Below are 23,442 nucleotides of genomic sequence, written 5' to 3'. Positions count from 1 at the left end.
TCCTGGTAGGAAGCGGTGTGACCCTGTGCCAGTTCAGGTGTGACGCTGCCATGGGTTGATGCAGTAGCTACAGCCACCTGTGCTGGTGTCAGAGGAATCCCTGCCTTCACAGTGCATTCTACTAGCTCACCCTTCTTTAATATCTGAAATGTTTATACTGTGAGCCAAATAATGCAAGAAACAGAGCTCTCAGCCTGCAAGGACTAAAGCTGACAAGCATTTGTCAGAGATTCCTGCATACTATGAGCTTTGATATTCTTCCAGCATCTTTGTGATGATTCTTATACCTGATTATTTCTCTCTTGGAAGGCTAAATTAGAATCTTGTGACAAGTATTGGTTTTTAATTATATCAGCATCCAATTCTAAGCTATTAGTTATAAGTTAATTGGGCATTAATTTTATTTTTAGCAAGGACGTCCTTTCTCTCCCTTGCAACTGTCTTCATTTTTATATATTGAAGTCCTGAATTTTCTCAGCCAAAAAACCCCAAGTATTCTTTAAGAGCACACTAGCAAAAGGCAGAGTGCTTCGTAATGTGTTACTTGACAACAAATGTACTTAGTTCAGTATTGGTAGGTGCTGTACATCTCTGTATGTTGGAAATAAAAAAGCATCTTTAATGAACATGTCTGATTGTTTGATGCAGCTGTCCAAATTGTGGTAAGCTCTGAAAATTTACACACATGTGCTGTTCTCTTTACCCACAGAAATGGAGGTAAATCTTGCTTTTTATTAGGTTATTTCTACACTTTAACTAAAATGTTATTTAATTTCCCTGTAGAACCAGCATTTTTTTTTGTTCATTTTCATAGCACAGAGCAGGCTGCTACAAGACATCCTGCAATGTACTTGGTTATTTAAAATAAAAAGGGCCCACTAGGTTTGAGTGGCCAACAGAGATTAACTGGGAAAGGATTGCATCTTTCTTCTGCAACTGAGTATTAAGAATTCGAGTTTCAGGCAGTTATTAGTAATAGACTTTATTCAAGTTTCAAATAGTCATCTGTAAATAATAGAAAAATAGAATCTTCTGTTTACAGGTTGATTTGATGCCAGCAGCACAAAAGTTACATATCCTTTAATTGGAGAGATAAAAACAGAGTGCATAATAATGTTAATATTCAGGCTCAGACAGGCTTTAAACCCTCCCTTTGCAGCATTAAAGTAGCACATGAAAGGACAGTTTTCCCTCACATGGAAGCAAACTCTAATACATTGTGATGGTTTTTTTCTTACTGCGTGGTGCAAGGATATATTCTACTAAAACACCTGATTTCCAGCTGAGATGTTCAGGATGTTGGGTTGTTTCAAGTCCTTACTGTTGTACTGCAAGAACGTACCAGAAATGCCGTGCTCATCGAGCACCTGTTAGGCTGCTCCTAGGACTAAGGATTCAGTGAGAAAACACTCTGGCCCTGCAGTCAGCACAGACCAGGTGGAGAAAGTCGGGTGCAAGAAAGGCCCAACCCCATGTGTCAGCCCTGGAACCTCTTGCTGGGGCCAGGAGGAGGAGCGCTGGGGTTTCATTGTGTGCTGCATCTCTTTCTACATGTTATAATAACTGTTTTTCAGTTTTCTGATAAAAGTCTGAGTTTACCAGAGAAGAGCACACAGTTACAGACTACACCATCCTTACGCCTAGCTTTATGCTACAGGCAATTTATCCTGTATCTTAAAAATACCACTGCTCAGGTGAGAAGGGAGCTCTCTGAAGTGCTCAGGGCTTACATTCCTCAAGTATGGGAGGAAACCAGCCCATTTCCCTTCCTGCCGCAGCAGTGGAACTCCCTTATTATTCCCTTTTGTGAGTGGAACCTGGCCCTGTGGCTTGTGCCCTGCAGCTTTTTGTGGCAACTAATTACACAGAGCTGGTTGCTCCAGGTGGAGCAGCAGCAGGGAAGCTGAGCCAGAAACAAGGGTGTCTCTTGGACTGAGGTATCTTGTGGCTGCTCTTGGGTTAGTCACGGTTTACCACGCCAGGTACAAACATCCTCTGTAACAGTCAGTGCTGAGTGAAATACCCCATCTCTCCTCATCCAGGACTCAGGAGGAGTGCCTCACTTTGCTCTGGAGCATCTTCTGTCTCGCAGGCAGCAGATGTGGAGGTGTGACTGGCTTCCCCGTTCATCTCCCTCAGGGGGTGGTAGAGATAGTCACCGCTCTTATGCTGCCTCTCCAACCTGGACCTGAGAAAAAGGCTGATGTTCCCCGTAGCACTAATCATGAGAAGCAGAGCCAAGACAGAGGTCAGGGAGATCCAGGTTTTTCTGTCAGACAGAAGAAAAATCCACATTAGCAACATCTCTTGACCTGCTTTGCCATGTTCTCACCAGGCAAATGACTTCTCAAGGTTTGTATTCCTTTCTCTGTCATTGCAAGCTTGTGGTTCTGCTCTGAGGCAGGTAAGAGCATGCCCTGTGAAAGCCCCTGGCAGCCAGAGCAAAAGGATGTTTTGAGTTTCCAAGTGACCAGCTGTGCCTGCAGAGTGCCAGGAGCTTTACCAATACTAGAGAGGCCGAGCGCTGGTCTGGGACCTGTGCCTGGCTGTTTGAGTGTACAGTACAGCAGGAGAGAGGAAAGGGAGCTCTGGTTTAAGCTGCAGAGCACCAAGCTCAGAGCACAAACTGTCAGCTCAGCACTCGTCTTATGATGAGGTTTCCATCCCTTTACCTTCCACATTCTCATCTTTCCCATCATGAGAGCTGTAGGTGATGTAATGAAGTCAGAACACAGATGCTTTGGGCAAAGCAGCAGCGGGTCTGACACATGGCCTGGCAGAGCCAGGAGGTGTGACCAGCCCCATCTCACAGTGAGCAGCTGCTGGAACAGACCAACTGCGTATGTATACACGTATACAATGATTATTACACACTTACTCTGACAGAGAGAACTTCTCTTTGCTCCTTCCCTTACTTTGGGATGCCCAACACCGACCAGCTGGAAAACAAAGAATAGGAGCGCTGATAACTCCACAAACAGAACATTATGCACCAAAGGTGCTCTCCTAGCTTTGTTTTAAAAACATAACTACTGTACTTAGAGGTACCTTTGTTTAACTGGTCCTGTACTGCCAGTTCATAGGTGATGTTGCAGCTGCCTGTCTCCCGGTCACAGGGGCACGTGTGTTCACACGCACATTGTTTCTTGCAGTTTGGCCCATACCAGCCCATGGGACACTCTGGGGAATTGATTGCAAAGAAATTGGTCACTGTCCATGGTCCACATGCTTCGAAACCATCCAGTCTATCACTGCAGCACTCCTGCCCCCAGCTCAGCTGGGCCTGTTCCCCAGCCACACTGGCTCAGAGCTCCAGGAGAGGCTCAAACCTCACCTACATCTCGCTGAGGGGTTTGTGCTGCACAGCACTCTCTGGCCTTGCCTCCCAGCCATTTTTCTCTATCATACCTGAACCACAGCCCTGCTGTTTGGCTCCTAAGCAAAGGTGGAGGAAGACACTGGGGCTAGTTCCTGAAGGGAAGCATGCACTCGTGTCCAAGCACACACGTGCAGTGGGCTCTGTGGCTGTGCTGAGCAGGCAGGGCCCCAGGTTTCCTGCAGCCTGACAAAGCCGTGCTGCCTGCCCACCCTGCTTCCTCCAGCCTGAAAGCACCGAACTGCAAGTTAACTACTGTTATTTTGTTTACTTCACAGAGAAGATTTTGTAAAACAAGGATTAGGCTGGCTGAGTGTTCCTCGGTTGGGAACAAAGCATCACTAATGTAACCATGCACACAAGAAGTTTACACCCACGCTGTAATTAACTTGTCCTGTCACCAGAGCAGGCTGTTCACGGTATACACGGGGGCCTTGAGTACTGCAGACAAGCTGGTGTGGTTACGCAATCGAAGGCATCACCAGCTCTGTCAGCACTAGCACGTGCACAGCCGGAGCTCAAAGGTTGTCAACCAGAATGGCCCTCTGGCGCATTTCACAGTCACTGACTTGGATCACCTGAAGCCCGAGCTACAGGCAGGGCCTGGTGCAGCATCCTCAAGGGAAGGATATTCATGTTCTATACTCACAAGCTTGGGAAACCAATGCAGCTCTTTGGGGCAGAGACTCTACAGGAATCTACAATTTCCTAATGACCAATAAAACTCTTCTTTCCTCTCTCCTCCCTCCTTTTCCTTTGGCCAGTTTGGGTAGGACAGACAAGCCCTTAAGAGCCAGGAGCTGGCATGTTATGCTCCAGCTGTGAAGCTCAGGCCTGAGCCTGCCTGGCAGACCTTGCACTTGCTTTGCCTGCAAGTGGTGGCTCAGATGTGACAAAAGCCTCTCCCCATGCTGTTATCCAGAGCAGCACTTACCTTGCTCACAGCTGGTGCCGTAGTACCCAGCTGGGCAGGAACAGGCTCCGTGCACGGGGTCGCACAAGCCACCGTTCTGGCACTGGCACTTCTGGGTGCAAGCATGCCCATAGAAACCGGCAGCACAAGCTACAGGAGACAGGCAGAGATCTCGTCAGGGCCCTCATTAGGAAGGCACCAATCCCACCCACACTTACACCCACAGAGCAGCCACTGGCACAGGGGGCCGAGGGCTGCTCACTGAACTAAGTCTGTGCCTTGAGCGAGGGCTTAAAGTGCTTCACCCCAAGCCGCTCTTAAGATGCTCAGGCTGCAATTAAACTCACACTGACAAAAAGGCGCAGCACACTGTGTAGCCTTTCCCTTCACTGCTCCCCGTGGGGAGACACCCACTGCTGCAGCCAGCTGTTAGGAAGTGGCTCACGCTGTCCTTTTGCCAGCTAGGGAGAACTGGAGTGGAAGTCAGAATTACCTTCACTGCAGTTGCTGCCAATCCAGCCAGCATCACACAGGCATCCAGCTGTGCAAACACACAAACAGGCATTAACAACAACAGATAAAGACTTAGAAATATAATAGCAGGAACTTAAAACTAGGAACTTCTACTTCTTGAGGTGCCCTCTTAACTTTCCTTGTCTCTGCTAGGAACCCATAGAAGAGGAATCCCAAACTCACACACAGGTTGTGTTCAAATATGCACCTGTTACAGCTGCCAAACACAGCAGAACCTCCTATGGACTGTATTTCAAGAGATTAACTCCGAGTCAGCTATTAGCAACACCTGCACCCACTGAGCTCTGACCAGTCACCTCACAGGTGCAAACCTGGCTGTGAGTTCAATCAGGGAGATAGCAAAGAAACAGGAAAACAAGATTGAGCAGGGCGAGAAGAGCAGAAGCTGGGGGTGCATGTTACGGCAGTCCCGAGAGCCAAAACAAGTTTGTGGAACAGCAGCAATTGCACACTTGAAAAAATAATGAAGCAGGACAGTCAAGAAGGAACAATAAGGGGGGACAGGGCAGAATTCAACTGCTTTGCCAAACAGCATAATACAGTGCCCTTCCCACCAGCAGAGTTACAAACAATTCAGGAGCACAACCCCAGGGTGCAGAAAGGGAAACTGAGGCATGGAGTTTGAAGTCAAGTCCTAGTACAGGTCCAGTTCCCAGTTCTGAGCCCCAGCCTGGCACTCCTGCTGCCTCCTAAAGGCAACGTGTTGTGACTGTCTCCACTGCTGCCTCAGATGCTGGAGGAATGGACACCAGGAGGTGAGCCAAGGGCTGAGGCCACAGCACCGCCGGCTTCCAGGGCTGGCCAGACCATTGGCACCCGTGAGCACTCGGGGCTGGAGGCCTCTCCAGAGAGCACTGCTCTCTGCAGCAAGGGAAGCGGCTGCTGCTGGTGTCAGTTCAGGCTGAGAAATAACTCCATGGACCAGCCAGGACTGCACACCGTGGCACGCTGAGGCCCCATCGTGGTGCTTCGTGGGCAGGTGAGTGATATTCCCATGTATACACAACCCAGGCATGCTGGGAGCCACCCACGGGCACCCACTGGCACCGCCCTGGGCAGCGCAGTGACTCACAGGCGGCGCAGACGCCATGCAGGCTGCAGTTGGAAGCGCCACAGTCCAAGATGTCACAGGCTGGGCCTCTCCAGAAGTCCCCCGAGCAGTGGCACTGCCCTTCCACGCAGTCCCCGTGCCCGCTACAGTCTGCAGGCTCGCAGGCAGGCTCGTGGATACACACGACAGTCGAGATGCTCCGAGGGCAACGCCACATGCTGTCAAAGGAGCTGGGGACAGAAGACAGGTCCCATCAGGTGTGCAAGCCCTGTGCTGCTCCCAGCTCTACGTGAAACTAGTTAATATAACACACAATTTTTCATCCTGATTCATGTTGGTAAGTAGGAGCATTAATAATGAGAAAATACAAACATAAATCTAGATTTAAGTCAGTGTTTTAACTGTTAACTCCTGTTGGATAGGGGTCATTTCAAACATGGCATTACAGAAAGCAACATGCAAGCAAAGTCTCCCTTTAAGCAGCCCAACCTTTCCTGACTTGGGCATTCAACACGCTTTTTCTTGACTATTATTTGCTTTGATATGTGACATCTTTGCAGTCACAGCAATGTGTGGCTTTCAACTGTCAGGGTGCAAACTGAATTTTAAACCCTTCATGTTTACAGTCAGAAATGACTAAAAAGCTTCATTTAAAGTAAAATATCCTTTAGGTACTCTCACGTGAGGCAGAGAACAGTCTCCACATCCCTGTTTCTCTTCCATAATAATCTGTTGACAGATCTTTGCTAATTCCTGTGAACATGCAGCTCTGAATCTGCCAGTGTTAAGAGCTGGTCCCTTATCTGATTCCCACGTCAGGTCACTCAGTCACAGCAACAGCTTTGCTGTGTGTCTGAAAACAGCTAAACTGCAATCTCGGATGACTAAGTAGAAAAAGTTTGTAGTCATTAACCTGTCACTTGCCTTTACATTGTGAACTCCCAGCAACACAGAGCAACCCCCTTGCAGAGCAGAGGGGCAGAACCAAGCTCTGCACCCTAACAAAGCCGCATGGTTACTCATGCAGCCCTGGGCATGTGCCACCAGCACCTACCAGTGCTCAGATGGGTAGTTTGCAAGGGTCCCATTTAAGACCAGTGTTGCAGACCCTCCACCATCCAGGTTGATAGCATTGATGATTCCCTGCTGCTTCAGAAATTCAGCCATTTCCCACAGGTTGACCCTGTAAAAGCAAACAGTTCATTGCTCCTTCATGCTATTTGACTCCAATGAAGCTGCTGCGCTGCAATCCCTCTCCTCAGTGGCAGGGGACCATCTCCCACCCTGGACACGTTGACCCACTGCCCGGAAGCTGCATTAGCCTTTCCTGGCTCTGTCAGAAAGACACCAAAAAGCGGTGTCTTCAGCTGACCTTGATGTGAGCCTCTGCCTTAAAATACACGACTGGCAGCTGCAGAGTCCTTCCAGTTCCAGTGACAGTATGTAAAGACCAATCTTGCACCTGCCCCAAGACCTTACCACAACCCTGGCCTTACCCTCTGGACTCTGTCTGTCCATCCACATGAACCAGGACCAGCCGCCCCTGCTTGTCATGTCCAACTGCAGTCCTGGCTGATATCACATTGATGAACCTGTCGAAGGTTCCTGTGCAGGAGAGGGAGTAATTCACACACCAGCTGGGTGACAGAACTGGCTGTTTAGACACATCTGTCTGCAAAACAGCTCCCAGCAAGGAGCTCATCTAAACTGAAACACCATGAGAACAGAGCCCAGGTTCTTCTTGTTCATCCAAGCCCATCTAGAAATAACATTTCTAGAAGCACTCTTGCTAAGTTTTTGTCTGGCCCAGGGACAAGGAAAGGGATTCAGAAACCCTTGGTTTTAAACTCCTGCAAGAGGCATCTGCTTTGAGTTTCTCTGGACAAGTATTACTACCAATCATGCCACCACCATTTACAGTCCTCAGCATTCAACGACCCTGAGCAGAGAGTGAAACCTCATCTTGCCTGTTTCTCATAATACGCTTGCCACAGACTCAGTGTAAAGCAACACAGCAGAAATTTGGACCTCTTAAGTGAGTAGCAAACTGCAACTAGACAACAAAGTTGCCACTGCTACCCCCTCCTTCCAGCAGCCCCATCAGAAGGACAGTCTATACCCAGGCTTTACAATATTTACCTGTGGTTTGAATTTCATCACACTCAGCCTTTTGACTCTGACTGATGTACACCTCTCCATCTCTTAGTAGCCAAACTACCCCACTCACAAGTTGCATGAAAGGGTTTGCTTGATCCAGGACATCTTCTTCAGACAGGTAACTAGGAAAAAGAGAGCAGGAAACCCACAGTCACAGCAGTGTCATGTAAAAGCCTCTTCTGCTGCCAGCAGGCCCCAGAAGCAGGGACAAGGGGAAAAGGTGGCTGAATGAAGGATCACTGCATCCAAAACTAGAGGCCAAGCAGTGAAAACATCACTTTAGCAGCCAGAACAGACCCTGTTTTCCACTGTTCTGCACATAACCACTGTTAATGATGGTCCCAGGCCACTGTGCATGAAACAACTCCTGCCAACAACGCGGCCAGTGGACCTGAGCCAGGATAATAATGGCAGAAAGCACCTGGCAGAGCATGAGGGCAGAGCCATTGCCAAATACTCAGGGATTTGTGGAAGCAGCTGTAACATCTTACTATTTATCAGCTTCCACTCTGCAAAACAGTGACACCAAATAGCTTTTGAGAGGGTTTTCAGCAACTGCATCCAGTCTGCCTACAGCTGCCCAGAGGAGAAGACACTGCCGGATGGTAACTGCTCCCCTTTGTCTGGGAAAGAGTTTCCTCTGCTCTCACAGACAGCAAAACCTTTCCCTGAACAGTCAGACAATAAAAGGACTGTCCAGCTACCATTTCCACAATCAGTGTTGTGTGGCACTGTGCAGTGCTTCCCAAGGGATATTCTTCTCCCAAGAATTAGGGTGCTGAGTAACATCTGCCTCATCAGAACCTGATGCTGGAGAGAACAGCAGCAAAGGCTGGGGTTGGACAGCTGTGCTCTTGCTGTCAGTTCTGCCAATGGTTTTTGGTTCAGAACTGACTGCTCTGCGTGTTCCAGACATGTCTTGGGGGAGCTGGATGCTCAGCTTTTAGTTTTTTAGTACCCCTGATTGCAACCGAACAAAACTCCATGCTTTGTAGAAAAGTGTAATTGAAAATACCTGAATGGAAAACATGCAAGAAGAAATCCCCTTACCCATGTGAAGGGAACACAAAGACAAAATGAACACAGCTCAAAATTGACCAAATTGCACAACAGCTTAAGCACAGACTAATAAACAGTCAGCTTTCAAAGCGTGCAATTACTCATCGCCAGTCTAGGTGGTAGAGGCAGCATCTTTGCTAGGTGGGGGGTAACAATGTTCCCTGGGGCACCAACCTACTGATCATGATACACTGTTAAAGGGTCAAGCCCGAATTACCTTCTCTGCTGCCATGACAGTCTAAATTATTTACACCAAAACTATTTCCAGTGTCATGTTTTGGAAGCCACAAAGACACTGAGCAGACAACAGCTCACATGGGGCCCTAAGTCCATTTCACATGGGAAATCCTGTCAGAGCAGGAGGGAAGCAGGGCAGAGCTGAGATTAAGGATTAAACCGTGACCTCGCAGTTGCTGTTGGTTCCCTTGGCAGAAGCCTCCTCAATAAAGTGGACATGTCACCAACTCCGCCAGCCTCACTGCCACATAAATCAAGGCCGTGGTCCTCAGGGCTGCCAGGGAAGGGTTGCATGCTAAAGCCCTGGCTTTGTACAGTCCATTCGGCTTTGCAGGGGCCCTTGCTGATTGAGGTCTGAGGACACGTGGGAATGGGCTAACAGAAGGGTGAAAAATGCAGCCAACAGACACAGCAGCTTCCAGACAGCCCTAATTTAAGTGTTCAAAGCTTCCTTGCACTGTAACTGAGAGAGGCCAAGAAGTCAGTCCCTGGGCAGAACTTTCTGCCTCAGTGATTCTTATCGCTCTTCAGGGGAATGAGCACTCTCCAAGCATCCCTCAAGTTCTTACCCAAACACCATGGTGCCGTCCTTCCGGATGCCGAACTGAGCATTTTGCAGTCCTCCAGAGTTTCTCACCAGCTTCCCATCGCTCACAACATTCCCAAGACACTCTCCTGTTTCCATGTTGAAGTACCCACCATTCTGGGCCACCAGACACTTCCTGAGCTTTGCAGTCTCTTCCACAGTGACTCTGCGCTGATCCTGGCAGCCCCCTGTGCCACCCGGCTCTAGCACAGAGAAGGTCCTCAGGGGGTTCCTCACAAAAGTGAAGTGGCCATAGACGACCTTGCGGTGCTCACCCTCTGGGGGGATGTAAGAAACAAATGTTCTGGTGACAGCCACTGGGCCACCTGTCCTGTTGTCACTGGGCCAAGCTTCATGTGTCACGTTGCCATACTTGACGGGCTGACAGTCCCTGACGTGCCGGTGATGGTGCCGGGGGCCATGCTGGTAGGGGAAATACGGCTGCAGCAGAGGGTCACTGGGGGGGCTCCTGCAATCATAGAATCACAGAATGGTTTGGGTTGGAAGGGACCTTCAAAGCTCATCTAGTCCAGCTCCCTGCCATGAGCAGGGACATCTTCACCCAGATCAGGTTGCTCAGAGCCCCTTCCAGCCTGGCCTGGGATGTCTCCAGGGATGGTTCATCCACCACCCCTCTGGGCAACCTGGGCCAGTGTATCACCACCCTCATTGTAAAAAATTTCTTCTTCACGTCTAAACTGAATCTCCCCTCTTTTAACTTAAATCATCACTCCTTGTCCTATTACAACAGGCCCTGCTAAAAAGTCCGTCCCCATCTTTCTTATAGGGCTGTAAGTGAGGTCTCCCCAGAGCCTTCTCTTCCCCAGCTGAACACGGCGGCTCCCTCAGCCTGTCCTCCCAGCAGAGCTGTTCCAGACGCGGATCATTTTTGAATCATTTCCTCTTCGGTGCGAAAGCGCCGTTTCGCCGGGCTGCCCGGGCGGAGCTGTCTGCAGCGCGGCGGGACACGGCTGCCCGGCCCGGGGGGCGGCAACGGCCTCACGACACCCGGCCCCGCTCCTCCTCTGCCCCCGCGAGTCCCCGGTACCGCTGTAACGCACCCCGGCTTAAGGGGCCCAGTCCCGCGAAGAACCCGCAACACCAAGCTGCCCCCGGGGCACCGGCTCGGCGGCGCCCGGCCACAGCCCCAGCGGGGAGCGGCGCTCCCGGCCGGGAAGGGACCTCCGGGGCTGCCACCGCCCCGGGCACCCGCGCAGACACTCACCCGGCGCCGCGCGCCGCCTGCAGCCAGCCGAGCGCCGCCAGCGCGGCGGCCACCACCGCCCGCCCCGCCGGCACTGGCACCGGCGGCCGCCGCCGTCCCCGGCCCCCGCCCGCGGCTCCGCAAACCGCCATCTTGGCGGCGCTCAGGGGGCGGCGCTGGTGGGGCGCCCCCTGCCGGCCGGCGGCGGCGCAGCCCCAGCGCCCGGGGGCCGTTTCGCATCGCCCCCGCATTCCGTGAAGCCGCGCGGCGCTGGGAACGGCGAGTTACGGAAACATTAGTGACTAGAAAGACTGAAAGAAAGACGTTTAAAAGCTGTCGTTTCAGTCATAAGCTGTGGCCTGTCTCTGTGTGGTTGGTGCAGATGTGTCTGAATCAGCTGCCGCCCCAGGGGGACGCGCTCTCTGCCGTCCAGGGTCTGGCGTCTTCTCATCCCCATCTCTGACAGGCTCTGACACGTCTCTTGCACGCAACAAAGTAATATGGCCTTTACAGCCACTGCAGCTTCATCATCCTCATTGGGATGATTAGGATTTTGTCCATTTTCCAGAAGGGCAAAATAACTAAATTGAGGGGGGAGGTGGCGTGACAGTCTATTCTGTCAGCTCAAGGTTTTCCCAACTGTAACTCTGTGATCCACCCCTGCTAACAGAGTTATGATGAAAACTCAGCCTTAGTTTACTAATCTGGGAATTTTCTCTTTCAAGAAATATCCAAGTCAAATACACGCATTAAAAAAGCAAATCCTCTGTTGCTGTATCTGCCTGTAAGGTAATTATTTTCTTTTTGAACCAGCCAGACCCCATATTTTCAGCAAAAGTGTTTATCTTACTAATTTGCATAATTCTATTTTGAGTCAAATAACTGTTTTGGTAAGAGTGGTAAGGGAACCTACTTTATTCACTGTTTTCTCTTAGTGAAGTGCTCAGTCCTGTCACCTCCTCCAGCCACGCTGACTGCTCCAACACTTACAAGTTTTGTATTTCATTCTCTTGACCTCAATAGCCTGTTCTTGGTGTTTTCAGCCAAGTTTCAGCTCTAACACTAACCACCCAAAGAGCAACAGTAAAAGCGGGGACCCTTTGGTTTTCCACTAAATTCTAACAGTTCAAATAGCAGAAGAAATTAATTGGAGAGGTTTTGCCAGGTTTTGGGGTGTAGTTTCTAGGGGGATGTCAATGCTGACTTCAAAACATTGTTTCAGTGTTCCATTGCTGCCCACAACAACCCAAAAGGAGGTTGTAGCATGGACGGTGTTGGTCTCTTCTCCCAAGTAGCAAGTGGTAACACAAGAAAAAATGGCCTCAGGTTACACCAGGGGAGTTTTAGATTGGATATTAGGAAAAAAAATCATTCACAGAAAGGGCTGTCAGGCATTGGAACAGACTGCCCAGTGGTGGAGTCACCATTCCTTGAGGGGTTTAAAAGGCATTTAGACAAGGTTCTTAGGGACACGGTTTAGTGCTAGAATTAGGTTAGGTTATTGTTGGACTCAGTGATCCTGAGGGTCTCTTCCAACTGAAATGATTCTATGGTTCAATGATTCTGTTCTGAGCCATACCTGTCACTGAGGAAAACACTACCAGTATGCCATTATATCGGAATGTTTATTTTGGGAATAAAATACATCTTTGAGGTGTGCAGTTTGCTCCCAGGTTCATGGGGCTTATCCAAAACCCCGAGTCTCTGTTCCCTGGCCCATGGCGCTGGCTGGGGCGGTGGCACCCGTGGGTGCCTGGGCAGGCCGCCCACTGCTGCTGGCAGCAGACGCTCCTGTCTTAGGACTGTGTTTAAAACCCTACACATTTGGAAGGCTACACTAGAGTTTAGTCAGGGAGACAAATGGAAAACTGAACTGAGTGAGAACTTTGATTGGACTTCATAGAAGATTTCTGTGTGACCCTGAGCTCAGCATCTGACCTTGGATAAAATACTCTCTGTCCCCTACCATACCCAAATGTTGCAGTAAGTGTATTCCTTTTTGTTTGTTTGTTTTTACCTGGCAAGGATATTTCTCCAAGCCTCCCAAAAATATCAGCAGCAGATTGTTAACCGCAAAGAGCCCTTCTTGCCATAGCTCACCTGGGACGGGCACCAGACGCTGTCCTCACTCTTTTCATTAACTTGAGCATCGTTGTTGTTTCACGGGTCATTGCGTAATGGCGAAACAAACACTGCAATACAAATACCGTGACCTTGAACAAGAACTATTTTTCTTCACAACCACAAGTACCAGTTATTTACTAGCTTTGAAACATTTGGGATCATTCTGCACTAGATAACACGCCACTTTTTTCAGCGATGACAACTCCTTCACCAAACTCTCAACTCGGGCACAGTGAGCAGGGGCGTCCTTTCAGATTCCCTGCAAGAAAGAAAGTCCATTTTGCATCCTACCATAAACGCACTTTAAAATACAGAGTTTTGAAGCCTCCTCCGGTCACCTTACTGCCAGCCACAACCATTTTTAAAGTTACATTTGAGGTGGAGCCTGCCGCTGCTCACTCGTCCTGTCGCCACAGACTGGAGCGCGGGTCCGCCCGGAGCGCGCCGCCGCCAGGGGGCGCCCCGCGCAGTCCGCGGCGCCACAAGATGGCGGCGGGCGGGGCGGCGCTGCTGTTGGCGGGCGCGGCGCTGGTCGCGGCGCTGCTGTGGCGGCGGCGGGCGGCAGCGGCGGGCGGCGGGGGCCGGGTGTGCGTGGCGGTGCTGGGTGACCTGGGCCGCAGCCCGCGGATGCAGTACCACGCGCTGTCGCTGGCCCGGCACGGGCACGATGTCGCGCTGCTGGGCTACGTCCGTGAGTGAGGGCGGGCGGTCGCTTCCTCAGGGGACGGCAGCTGCGCTGAGGTGGCGGCTGGGCCGGGGTCGGGGTGGTGTGCGGGGTCCCTCCTCTGACGGGCCTCTCCCCTCCGGCAGAGAGCAGGCCGCACGGCGACGTGCTGCGGAGCGCGAACATCCGGCTGGTGCCCGTGGCGGAGCTGCGGGGGCTGCGAGGTGGGTGCGGGACGGCTCCGGCTCCGCTCCCGGCCCCGCTCGGTGGCCTGGGCCCCGGGCGGCGGGGAGCGAGTGGCGGGGCTGGGTGCGGAGCGTGGCTGTGGCGGGTGCTTGTGTTCGGGGACGGAGCGGGAACGCGATGTACATGGGAAAATGACCCGAGGGGGGCGTGGGGCTCGCTGCTGCGCGGGGTGCGGTCTGCAGGGGCTGCTCCTCCTTGGGGCTTCCCTGCCTGTTCTAAACACTTGCCCCCGAGTTACTTGAGCTCGTTAATGCAGCTCTGATGCCGGCTGAAACAGGGACTCTTTTTTTTAAACCTTGTGTGGTTTTTTTTAGTCCATCCATAACCTGGTTTCTTCCTATACAAAATAGAAATTTATAGCGACTGCAAGATGTTTGTCTAAACCCAGGTTTCTATTTTTACAGCATACCATTACTTTAAAACTGTTTCTGCAGAGACAGGTTCTGTACGAGGTGCACGTTTCTGGAGAGCCGCAATATTCTTACTGGATTTTCTGTTGTTTTACAGTTGGCCCGAAGGTTTTCCAGTATGTCATAAAAGTTATTGTGCAGGCAATACAATTACTGTACACAATGCTAAAGATAGACCAGCCATCCTATATTCTTCTTCAGGTATGTTTTGTGTTGGGACTAATTTTAATAAGAAGAAATAGTACTACAGTACAGGTCGTGTTCAGCAGTCTCAGACATTGTTCTGATTATTTGAGAGCCAAAACTGGCCTAATTAATGGTGTAAACCTGTATCAAACTATTTATTTGGCTCTAAACTTTGATTTTTCTGTTAACAACTCCTGTTTGTTCTTCCTGTTAACTGTTGAGCTTTCCAACCTCATCGGCTTGGAGCAGTAAAGAATAAATCTTAACTGAAACGTTTATGTGTTTATTAGAGGGGAATTTTGATCCTGATCCAACAATAACATTTGAAGTGTCTACCAGTCTTTATAGGAGAAACTGGCAGTTCTATAGTCCGTGAATACAAAATTGTCATTGTTCATTAAGAGCCTGTAAAAGGACATAATTTTAATAATTTTATTTTCTTTTTCTGGTAGTTGCTTAGCATTTGTCACTTTACCACAGTCTTATGTTGTTTTTACTTGTTTTATTTATAAAACAGAATCCTCCAGGCTTACCTGGTATAGCCATTGCCTGGGTCGCATGTCTTTTCTGGAGAAGCAAACTGATAATTGATTGGCACAACTACGGATACACTATAATGAGTCTGAGTCACGGAAGAAATCATCCACTAGTACAAATTGCAAAATGGTTTGTACAGTAATTTCTTTTCCTCTTTATAAACTATGGACCTCTGTAGAATTTGGAAGAATGGAAACCAGTGGGGAGAATATAATCAGCCAAGGGCTGTTTCTGTGAAGGATTTCTGTATTATGCTGTGTTAAAGCCTTTCTGTTTCATAGAGCACGTTCTGTAAAATACCTTTGTTAAACACGTAAGAAGGTGATTGATGAAGTAGGCAGGCTGCTTTTATGTGCATATGCAAACTTCGACCTTGTTACTAGAATTCCTTTATGTGTACTGAGTTGTTTTATTCCCTAGTGCTGCTTTACACTCCAGCTCATCTTTAAAGCTCTGTTTCTTGCTGAATCTAATTGGTTAGATGTACATAAAGGCTTTAAAGGCTTTCGAGTGTGGTGTTCTGGGATCTTAGAGAATAAGGGAGTCATGCTGTATCCCTTCTCAGACTGATACTGCTTCAGTACAATTAAATTTCAGTTACTGGGAGCAGTTTGGTTTCTTTTGGTTTTGTTTGGCTTTTAATTAGCATTGGCACTGGTGGCAGTTACTGTTTGTTTAATGCAATTGCCTGCCTGTGATTGCAAACTAAGATTTAGTTTTTTTCAGGTATGAAAAACTTTTTGGGCGTTTGTCAGACTACAACTTGTGTGTCACTAATGCAATGAAAGAAGATCTATGGGCAAATTGCAACATAAAGTAAGTCAAATACCTATAACAAATTACTGTGCGCATATGTGAAATAAAAGAATATTGTAGCGAGTGAGGCACAGACTCTCTTTTTTAGGTGCAAAGAGAGACATTTATTACAAATTCAGGCTTGCATTTATACTTGCTATGATGCTTGCTCAAGCATTTGCTGATTTGCTAAGTTAGTCATTACATAAGTGATATATTTTGTGTTCCCACCAAAGCTGCTGCCATAAAAGCATTTTTTTGGTCTACCACAAGCTACCCCACTGTCCTTGATGTATCAATTAGCATCAATCCTTCTGTCCTTCCTGTATCAATTAGTATAGAGTCCTTTCTTCTTGTATTTTCCCACCAACGCTTGTTCTCACACTGTCAACTCTTGTAGTTTCTCACAGGCCTGATGTCAGAATACTGCCATAGAATATAGCCCTGGTGATTCTGGATTCAGAGGAATCTTGCAAAAGCAACTTTCCCAAGGTGTTTTGTTAAAAAACTCAACTAATGTGTTTCAGGGGTGATGAGCTAGTAGAGTGTGGGCATACAGCAATCTTCATTACCCTTCAAAATTATCACCCCATTGACTAGAAGGTAGCAGTCCAGGTGCTACTATGGAATCAAAATGAGGCAGACATCACTGGATTCCTTAATAACTCGTCTGCCCTGCAAATTTTTCATTTGCAATCAGAGGGCTTTAAGATCAGAGTTGCTCAGGAAAGGTTATGAAGTTTAAAGATCAGGACAATTGTGTCTGCAGATTTGATGGTTGCATTACACCCCTTAAATATGCACACAAGAAAGCGGTCCTTTGTTACGGGATTAATGTGTCCACCTTGGTGTATTCCAACAAATTTCAGGAATACAGAAAGTTGTAAAAATAAAAAAAAAATCATTATTGTGCTGTATTAATTAACTTAATTATGTTCTGCTTTACATAATTTTAGCATGTCACTGTACCACATGTGTTTTGTTACATCTGTGTTTAAATTAAATTGTTTATTTATTTTATTACAGGGCAGTAACACTGTATGACAAGCCAGCTTCTTATTTTAAGGAAACGCCATTAGAAATTCAACATGAATTGTACATGAAACTTGCCAAAGACTATGAGCCTTTTAAACCACGGTATGTTTAAGTAAAGCACACAGTTACAGTCCTTAGCTGAATAACATAAAGTTATTGCACTTAGTTACCAGGAATACTTTTGCATGGTGTCACAAGTTACTGAACATCAGCAGGTGGAGTGGTCTCTGCGCTTTCAGCTGACACTGTGCAAGTTAGCTTAATTGTCGCTAGGAGAGGCCATGACTGAAATCATTGAGCTGTGATAACATAATGCTTGGTGTGTGAAATAATGAAGTGTTTTATTTTTAAAGACGTTGGAATAAGTACTGAGGGGATCTGTAATATAATATCTGTGGGCTGGAACTCAGCAGTCGTCAGTTCCTACTGAACTCGATGACAGTGGCTGGATGCTTCATTAATAGCAACCCTTCCTGTCGCTTACTGTGGAGAGCTTTCAGGATTTTGGTCTAAGCATTAAACGTTCCTCTCTGGCAATGTGCAGGATGTCTCTTATAGTACATCACTTTAACAAGGTGTTATTTTATCAGCCTAGTGCTTCAAAAATAAGTGAAAGCCATGGTGTATAGAAGGTTTGGGGTTTTTTTGATGCCTGCCATACAATTATAGGTTCTGAGTTTAATTGCATAAATGTACTGTTGCCCTCCATCCTGTTTGAGACAGAGCTGGAAAGAGAGACTACTTTATCAATTTGTTAAGGAAAAAACTTTGTTAGAAGGTGGAATCGTGCCTATAGCAGTGGTGTCACTAGGGTCTTTGTAGTGATAGAAAAGATGGAAGAACTGTCTCACTTATGATCAAGTATCTCTGCAACTCAGAAACAAACTATTTGGAAATTTGTACTGGTTAAGCATAGTATTTCCTTCTGTGATTGTTGGTGGTGTTTGTGTGGTCCATACTCAGAAAATTCTGTTTCCATAGTACAGAGTCTCTCAGTTTGAATTCTGAGACATCTGCCTTTACAGAAAAGGATGAAAAAAATGGACATGTGATAAAAACGAGAGGACGGCCAGCTCTTCTAATCAGCAGCACAAGCTGGACAGGTTTGGAAATGAATAGTTTTATTTTTAATATTTAACCACTGTTTAGCAGAAGATAAAACAAGGACTTTTTATACTTCCTCACACTTGACACTTGCCATGCCATAGAGGCATGTTTACATCACCAGTGGCAAAGTTATTTCCCTTCATTTGGCTGGAAGTGCGTAAAGACGAGTTGTGTATTACCTACCTCAGTGGTTAAAAAGAGATGGTTTTTAAAGTGGTATTTTAATAATGGAGCTGCAGTCTAGAGGCTCAGCTTCAAGAATGGTTGTAGAGATTTCCTACTTCTTTTTTCAACTTCCATTCTAGACATACTATCTTCCATGGTGGTGTAAAATGGATTAATAAACTAAAATATTTACTCCTTTATTTCTGATAATGTGTATGACATAATTTTTTTCACTTTCTTTTCCTCTTTATGAAAAATGGAACAGAAGTGGAAACAAATCCATTGCTAGTAATCATGGGCAGACTTGTCTAAACCTTTGAATTACCAGGGCAAGTTCTATACTTAATCCTGTAGCTTTAGAAAACAGACATTTTTAACTTGGTGGCATTAAGGATGGGCAGTATTTGTGGCTTGTTTGTCTGCTGTGTTGGCAAAAAGGGAAGCAATTAAGCCCTGTATCTGAGAATAGATTTTATTTATTAAAATAGTTCCAGCAGATTTTTAATAGGAAAAGCATGTTGCATATTTAAATTATTTAGGTGAAGGTGAGGAAAACGTTGATTGATGTTACTTAAAAACAATAATTCATTATAAGTGACAGAAATATGAATGTCACTAATAAAGCCTTCTCTTTCAGAGGATGAAGACTTTTCCGTCCTTTTGAAAGCGTTAGAAGGTAGGTATGAAGGAATTCATCTCACCTATTCAAAGAAGAATAGTTGTTTTCTGGACAGTTGTGAAGGGTTTTGCTAAGGAACAGTGCTTCCATATATAGTGAAAATGCAGGTGTATTTGATTAATTAGCAGTCATTTAAGAGGAGGAGTTGAAATACAGAAGTGTAACATCTGGATTCAATTAGAGTAGTTGTCAGGGAGAATTATATTTCTAACTAGCTTGTAAATTGCAGTTTTATTTTCCAAGCTATTACATATACTCTCCATAGGTATCTGCTAATAAGAAAGAAGGGAATATGTATTGTCTCAGTAGACTTTGCAGCTGCAGTTTCTAAATTGATACATTGAAACAGCTGATATGGTGTAGTCAAACAAATGCTTCGTGAATAGAGCATTTTAAACAGACTGTAATTTATTTCTACAGAAGTTTGTCAATTTTAGCATTGCTAAATTTACTGTTTTGCTAGGTATATGCTTGTGAAGTAAGAAGCTAAACAATTACTACACTGTGACCATTCTTAAACCAGTAATCTGTGTATTGGGCAGCTCTAAACAGTTTATCTTCTCCAGATTATGAACGATATGTCAATGAAGGAGTCAAGCTTCCATCTTTAGTATGTGTGATAACAGGTAAGAGTTCATTTGTATTACAATTCTTTTATCGCTAATACAGAAGACTTCATTTGCACTTTTCTATGCTGACTCTTCTGTTGATGGTGCAGAGAGAGGAGGGACTGTTACCTTTATGTCTGATTATGAGACTAGTGCTTTATAGTTGAACTGATACAGCCATGTAATCAGGGCACATCTTTAACAAGGAGAAGCTCTCAGCCCGCCTAGCTAGGACAGCTGTGCATTATTCCATATTCAAAAGAATTTAAGCTCAACATTGAGATGCTGCAGTAAAAGAAACTTAAAATCTGATGTTTGGAGTGTTACACAGAAACTTTTTTATTTAGTCCTAGAAAAGCAGATGTATTCATCAACCAAGGTTCTGCCAAAAAAGCTGTGTAGGCAGAATGAATGCTGTTTCCTTAACTTTCTCATTAAGAACAAAACTTAGTGTGAATTGGAAGGGCCAGTTGTGCTGTTGAAATTTGTCATTAGTTATTTGGTTATCTTATGGCTGTATAGAAAATGCAGGTCAGGAATGGGGGATATCAGTGACAGGCTTTTCTGAAAATTGAGTAAACAAGTCTAGGCTTACAGTACTTTCAAGGATACTTAGTCTTTTATGTGTCCTTTTTTTGAGGTACCTGATACAACAGGAGTTTGTCAGCCATACAGTAAGATGCACAGACCACACTATTTTCAGTCATGTTGACAAAAAATACTCTTATTTATATTTTTTTTTCTGTTTTAAACAGGTAAAGGACCTCTAAAAGACTACTACAATGGGCTGATAAATAAACTGCACTTTAAACACATCCAGATCTGTACACCGTGGCTTGAAGCTGAGGATTACCCTCTTTTGCTTGGTAAATAATGGATTATGAAATAGGCTTGAGAATGTTTGAAAAACAACTTAGGAAATTTGCAGGGAGCTGCTACAGATTTTTCCTGGAAGCTGCTAGAATATATTAAGTGAATGAACTTGCTTGTTAGCGACAGTATACATATATACTATCTGTGGTTTTGACTCACGCCAGCAAATTTGCTACATTTCTCTAACTACACTTTTTTAATGAAGCTTAATGAAGTACTAAAATACATATTCAGCTTGATCTACATTTTGCGGAGTTCGAGCCTGTTGATTCATATGGCTGTAAAACACTGTGTTTATTTGGTACATTTGAGCTACCTAATGTCTATAGAATCATGCTGTAATTTCTCTATTTTGAAATCCCTTGAACAGGAATAGGTGGATAGCAAGGCATGCAGCATGTCCCATCTGGGTTGTGGTGGAGTTTTCCTGTGCACTTACCCATTCTTAGCAGATTAAAAGGCAGAAAGGCTGTTTTAAGATCTGTCAAATTTTAAAATTCCCTTTAATTCAATATCTGCTCACCTGGTATGTTTCTAAAACCTGACTAATTTTAGTCACAAAATAAATTGTCTTTTTTTTTTCCTGAGTGCTTGAAATCGAGTCAGCCTGGACAGTGTTGAAGGTGGCTCTGTTTAGCTTGCATCACCCAAAGTAGAACATAAATAGAAAGGTTTGCAGTAGGGCTAGAAGAGCTGCTTTCAGAGAATTCAAACTCTTGTCTGTTTTGTTTGTTCTTCAGGCTCAGCAGACCTGGGGGTGTGTCTCCATAAATCATCTAGTGGTTTGGATTTACCCATGAAGGTGGTAGATATGTTTGGCTGTTGTTTACCTGTATGTGCAATACATTTTGAATGGTAAGAGCTTGCTTATTCTGATAGGGTTTAAGTGGATCATATAAAACTGTTATCTCAAAGCAAGAGTTTAACAGCTTCTGCATGTATCAAAGGAGATTCCATTATTATGCCATAGCAACTTTTTTTTATATTTTTAAATTCAATAAGATAAATTAGAAATCTACAAACTTGGGAGTATTTAATGCAACTAATTGCCTTAAAAACCTACCCCGTAATGCTTTGTTTCCGTATACTTTGTGTAAGAAAAGCTTCCTTCTGAATAAACATGTCTGTTCTGTGAAGGGATGAGTGTGTGCATAGTCAACCATAAAATTTGCTGTTCTTTTTGGGAAACCGTAGCTTTTATAAATAAGATTCTTTGTGAAGGTCTTAGGGACTGGATTATGGCCAGATTTTCCTTGTAGGTTAATTTTAAAGTAGATCATTGCCCTGATATTTGCTGTATGTCCAGATGCACAAAGACAGAATGAGGGCCCTTTTGTACTGTAGTGGTAGATTTAGATAGCCTGATTTAAAAGGGAGAAACAGTCTTTAAATGTAAACATTTGGAGGTGCCTTCATTCTGTTTTGTCAGGTATGAAGCTCATATCTAGACATCCAGGATCATGTTACAGGTATCCTAGCATTGTCTCTTCAGGTGTCACTCTGCAGCTTTTAAAATGTATTATGTCCCTCTCACTGCTTTTTGTCTCACATTTTTTTCTATGACTTTTGTTCATAGTTTACATGAACTTGTGAAACACAATGAAAATGGTCTGATATTCAGGGACTCAAATGAACTGGCAGAACAACTAAAGGTAAAGACTTGACTTATTTTTCTTTCCCACTAGCTGTATCCGCAAAGGTGCTACGATGTGAGCCGCCTTTTCATATCTGACTATCATCTGTGTATTTTGCATTCTCAGAAGATATTGCTTTGCCTGGTCAGTGTTATTGGCCTAATTTCTATTTGAATATTAATTTGAAGCTGGCAAGAACATTTTAAATATAGTCATCATTCACTATTTACAGGGCCAGATGAAACAGTGCTTTCTTGCTGCAGCATTTGTAGTTAAGGATTGATGTTGGGGAGGCTAGAATGAGCCTAAAATGTAACACAATGGTATTTTTCTGTGGTTTTCCTTTTATAAATTACAGATGCTTTTCTTGGAATTTCCTACACTGGAAGGCAAACTTCACAACTTCAGAAAAAACCTCCGTGTGTCCAAGCAGCTGCGCTGGGATGAGAGTTGGGACCAGACTGTTCTTCCTTTGCTTGGGCAGAATAAATGACACTTTGCCAAAAAAAGCTAATACATTCCTGATGATACATCGATTTGATAAATAGTGAATAAACACTTCTTATTGTGTATGGTCGCAGTTTTTAACTACTTCATCTTGGGACAATTGTTTGAACACACCTTTTTGTTAACAATTTGAGCTGCTCATGTGAGTAATAACAGCGCTGGAGCTGTGGCCGAGGTCCTTTGTGTGCCAGTGCTGTAAATCTTGAGGGAAGAGGGTTCCTGCACCGATGAGCTCGAGCCTTGTGTCTGGACAGCCTGTCCTTTCTTATCGCTTGGGATGAATCTTTACAAAGTGGGAGGGAGGTTTGGTTACTTTAGGGACTTGTCCAAAATCAAACACCTGTGCTGCTTAAAGGTCACTTTTTGGTGGAGGTACTTAAATACGTGTATCAACTATTGCCAGGCACTTTAGTAGGTGAATTGGGTATTTTTTTCTTGCAAAAGGGAGATGCCTTTTATTTGAATTGTTGTATATGAGCAGAAGGTTATTTTGGTTTTTTAGCCAGTTAATATTCGTGGCTGGTGTTTCTCAGGCACTAAATATCCTCTCTATGATCTTATTAAGACAGAACCATTTAGTTTCAGAGTTGTTTTCCTTTTTACGGTGTGTGCAAGAATATGAACGTACAGCCACTGGTATGTGACAGCTTTATTGAACACTTGGAGGAAAATACACCTTTCAGTGAGTGTTGTCCTTGTACACTGAGGTGAATGTGCCCATTTACCTTGAGGAAGAACCTAAAATTTAGCTCTTT

General features: G+C 45.6%; 2 protein-coding genes across 2 annotated transcripts; one reads left to right on the top strand and one right to left on the bottom strand.

The window, feature by feature from the left end:
- Positions 1–1,058: 1,058 nt before the first annotated feature.
- On the bottom strand, positions 1,059–11,269 carry NAGPA (N-acetylglucosamine-1-phosphodiester alpha-N-acetylglucosaminidase; the record flags this gene model as incomplete). The annotated part of the gene is made up of 11 exons (XM_080353814.1): positions 1,059–2,269; positions 2,879–2,939; positions 3,049–3,180; positions 4,311–4,439; positions 4,783–4,830; positions 5,896–6,104; positions 6,929–7,057; positions 7,371–7,479; positions 8,014–8,153; positions 9,897–10,382; positions 11,139–11,269. The coding sequence occupies 11 exons, from the start codon at positions 11,267–11,269 to the stop codon at positions 2,035–2,037; spliced, it is 1,809 nt and encodes a 602-aa protein (XP_080209940.1). The 3' UTR covers positions 1,059–2,034.
- A 2,458-nt stretch (positions 11,270–13,727) lies between these two features.
- ALG1 (ALG1 chitobiosyldiphosphodolichol beta-mannosyltransferase) lies at positions 13,728–22,739 on the top strand (the record flags this gene model as incomplete). The annotated part of the gene is made up of 13 exons (XM_080354303.1): positions 13,728–13,932; positions 14,052–14,129; positions 14,659–14,762; positions 15,265–15,413; positions 16,011–16,100; positions 17,106–17,216; positions 18,096–18,217; positions 19,024–19,062; positions 19,632–19,691; positions 20,429–20,539; positions 21,287–21,401; positions 22,123–22,198; positions 22,539–22,739. 13 exons carry the CDS (start codon positions 13,728–13,730, stop codon positions 22,671–22,673), a joined length of 1,395 nt encoding a protein of 464 aa, XP_080210429.1. The 3' UTR covers positions 22,674–22,739.
- Between the last annotated feature and the right edge of the window lie 703 nt (positions 22,740–23,442).

Source organism: Nesoenas mayeri (assembly GCF_963082525.1).
Source record: "Nesoenas mayeri genome assembly, chromosome: 15".
NCBI classification, from domain to species: Eukaryota; Metazoa; Chordata; class Aves; order Columbiformes; family Columbidae; genus Nesoenas; species Nesoenas mayeri.
The sequence above is the reverse complement of the archived record's forward strand: the minus strand, read 5'-3'. Positions and strand labels throughout refer to the sequence as shown.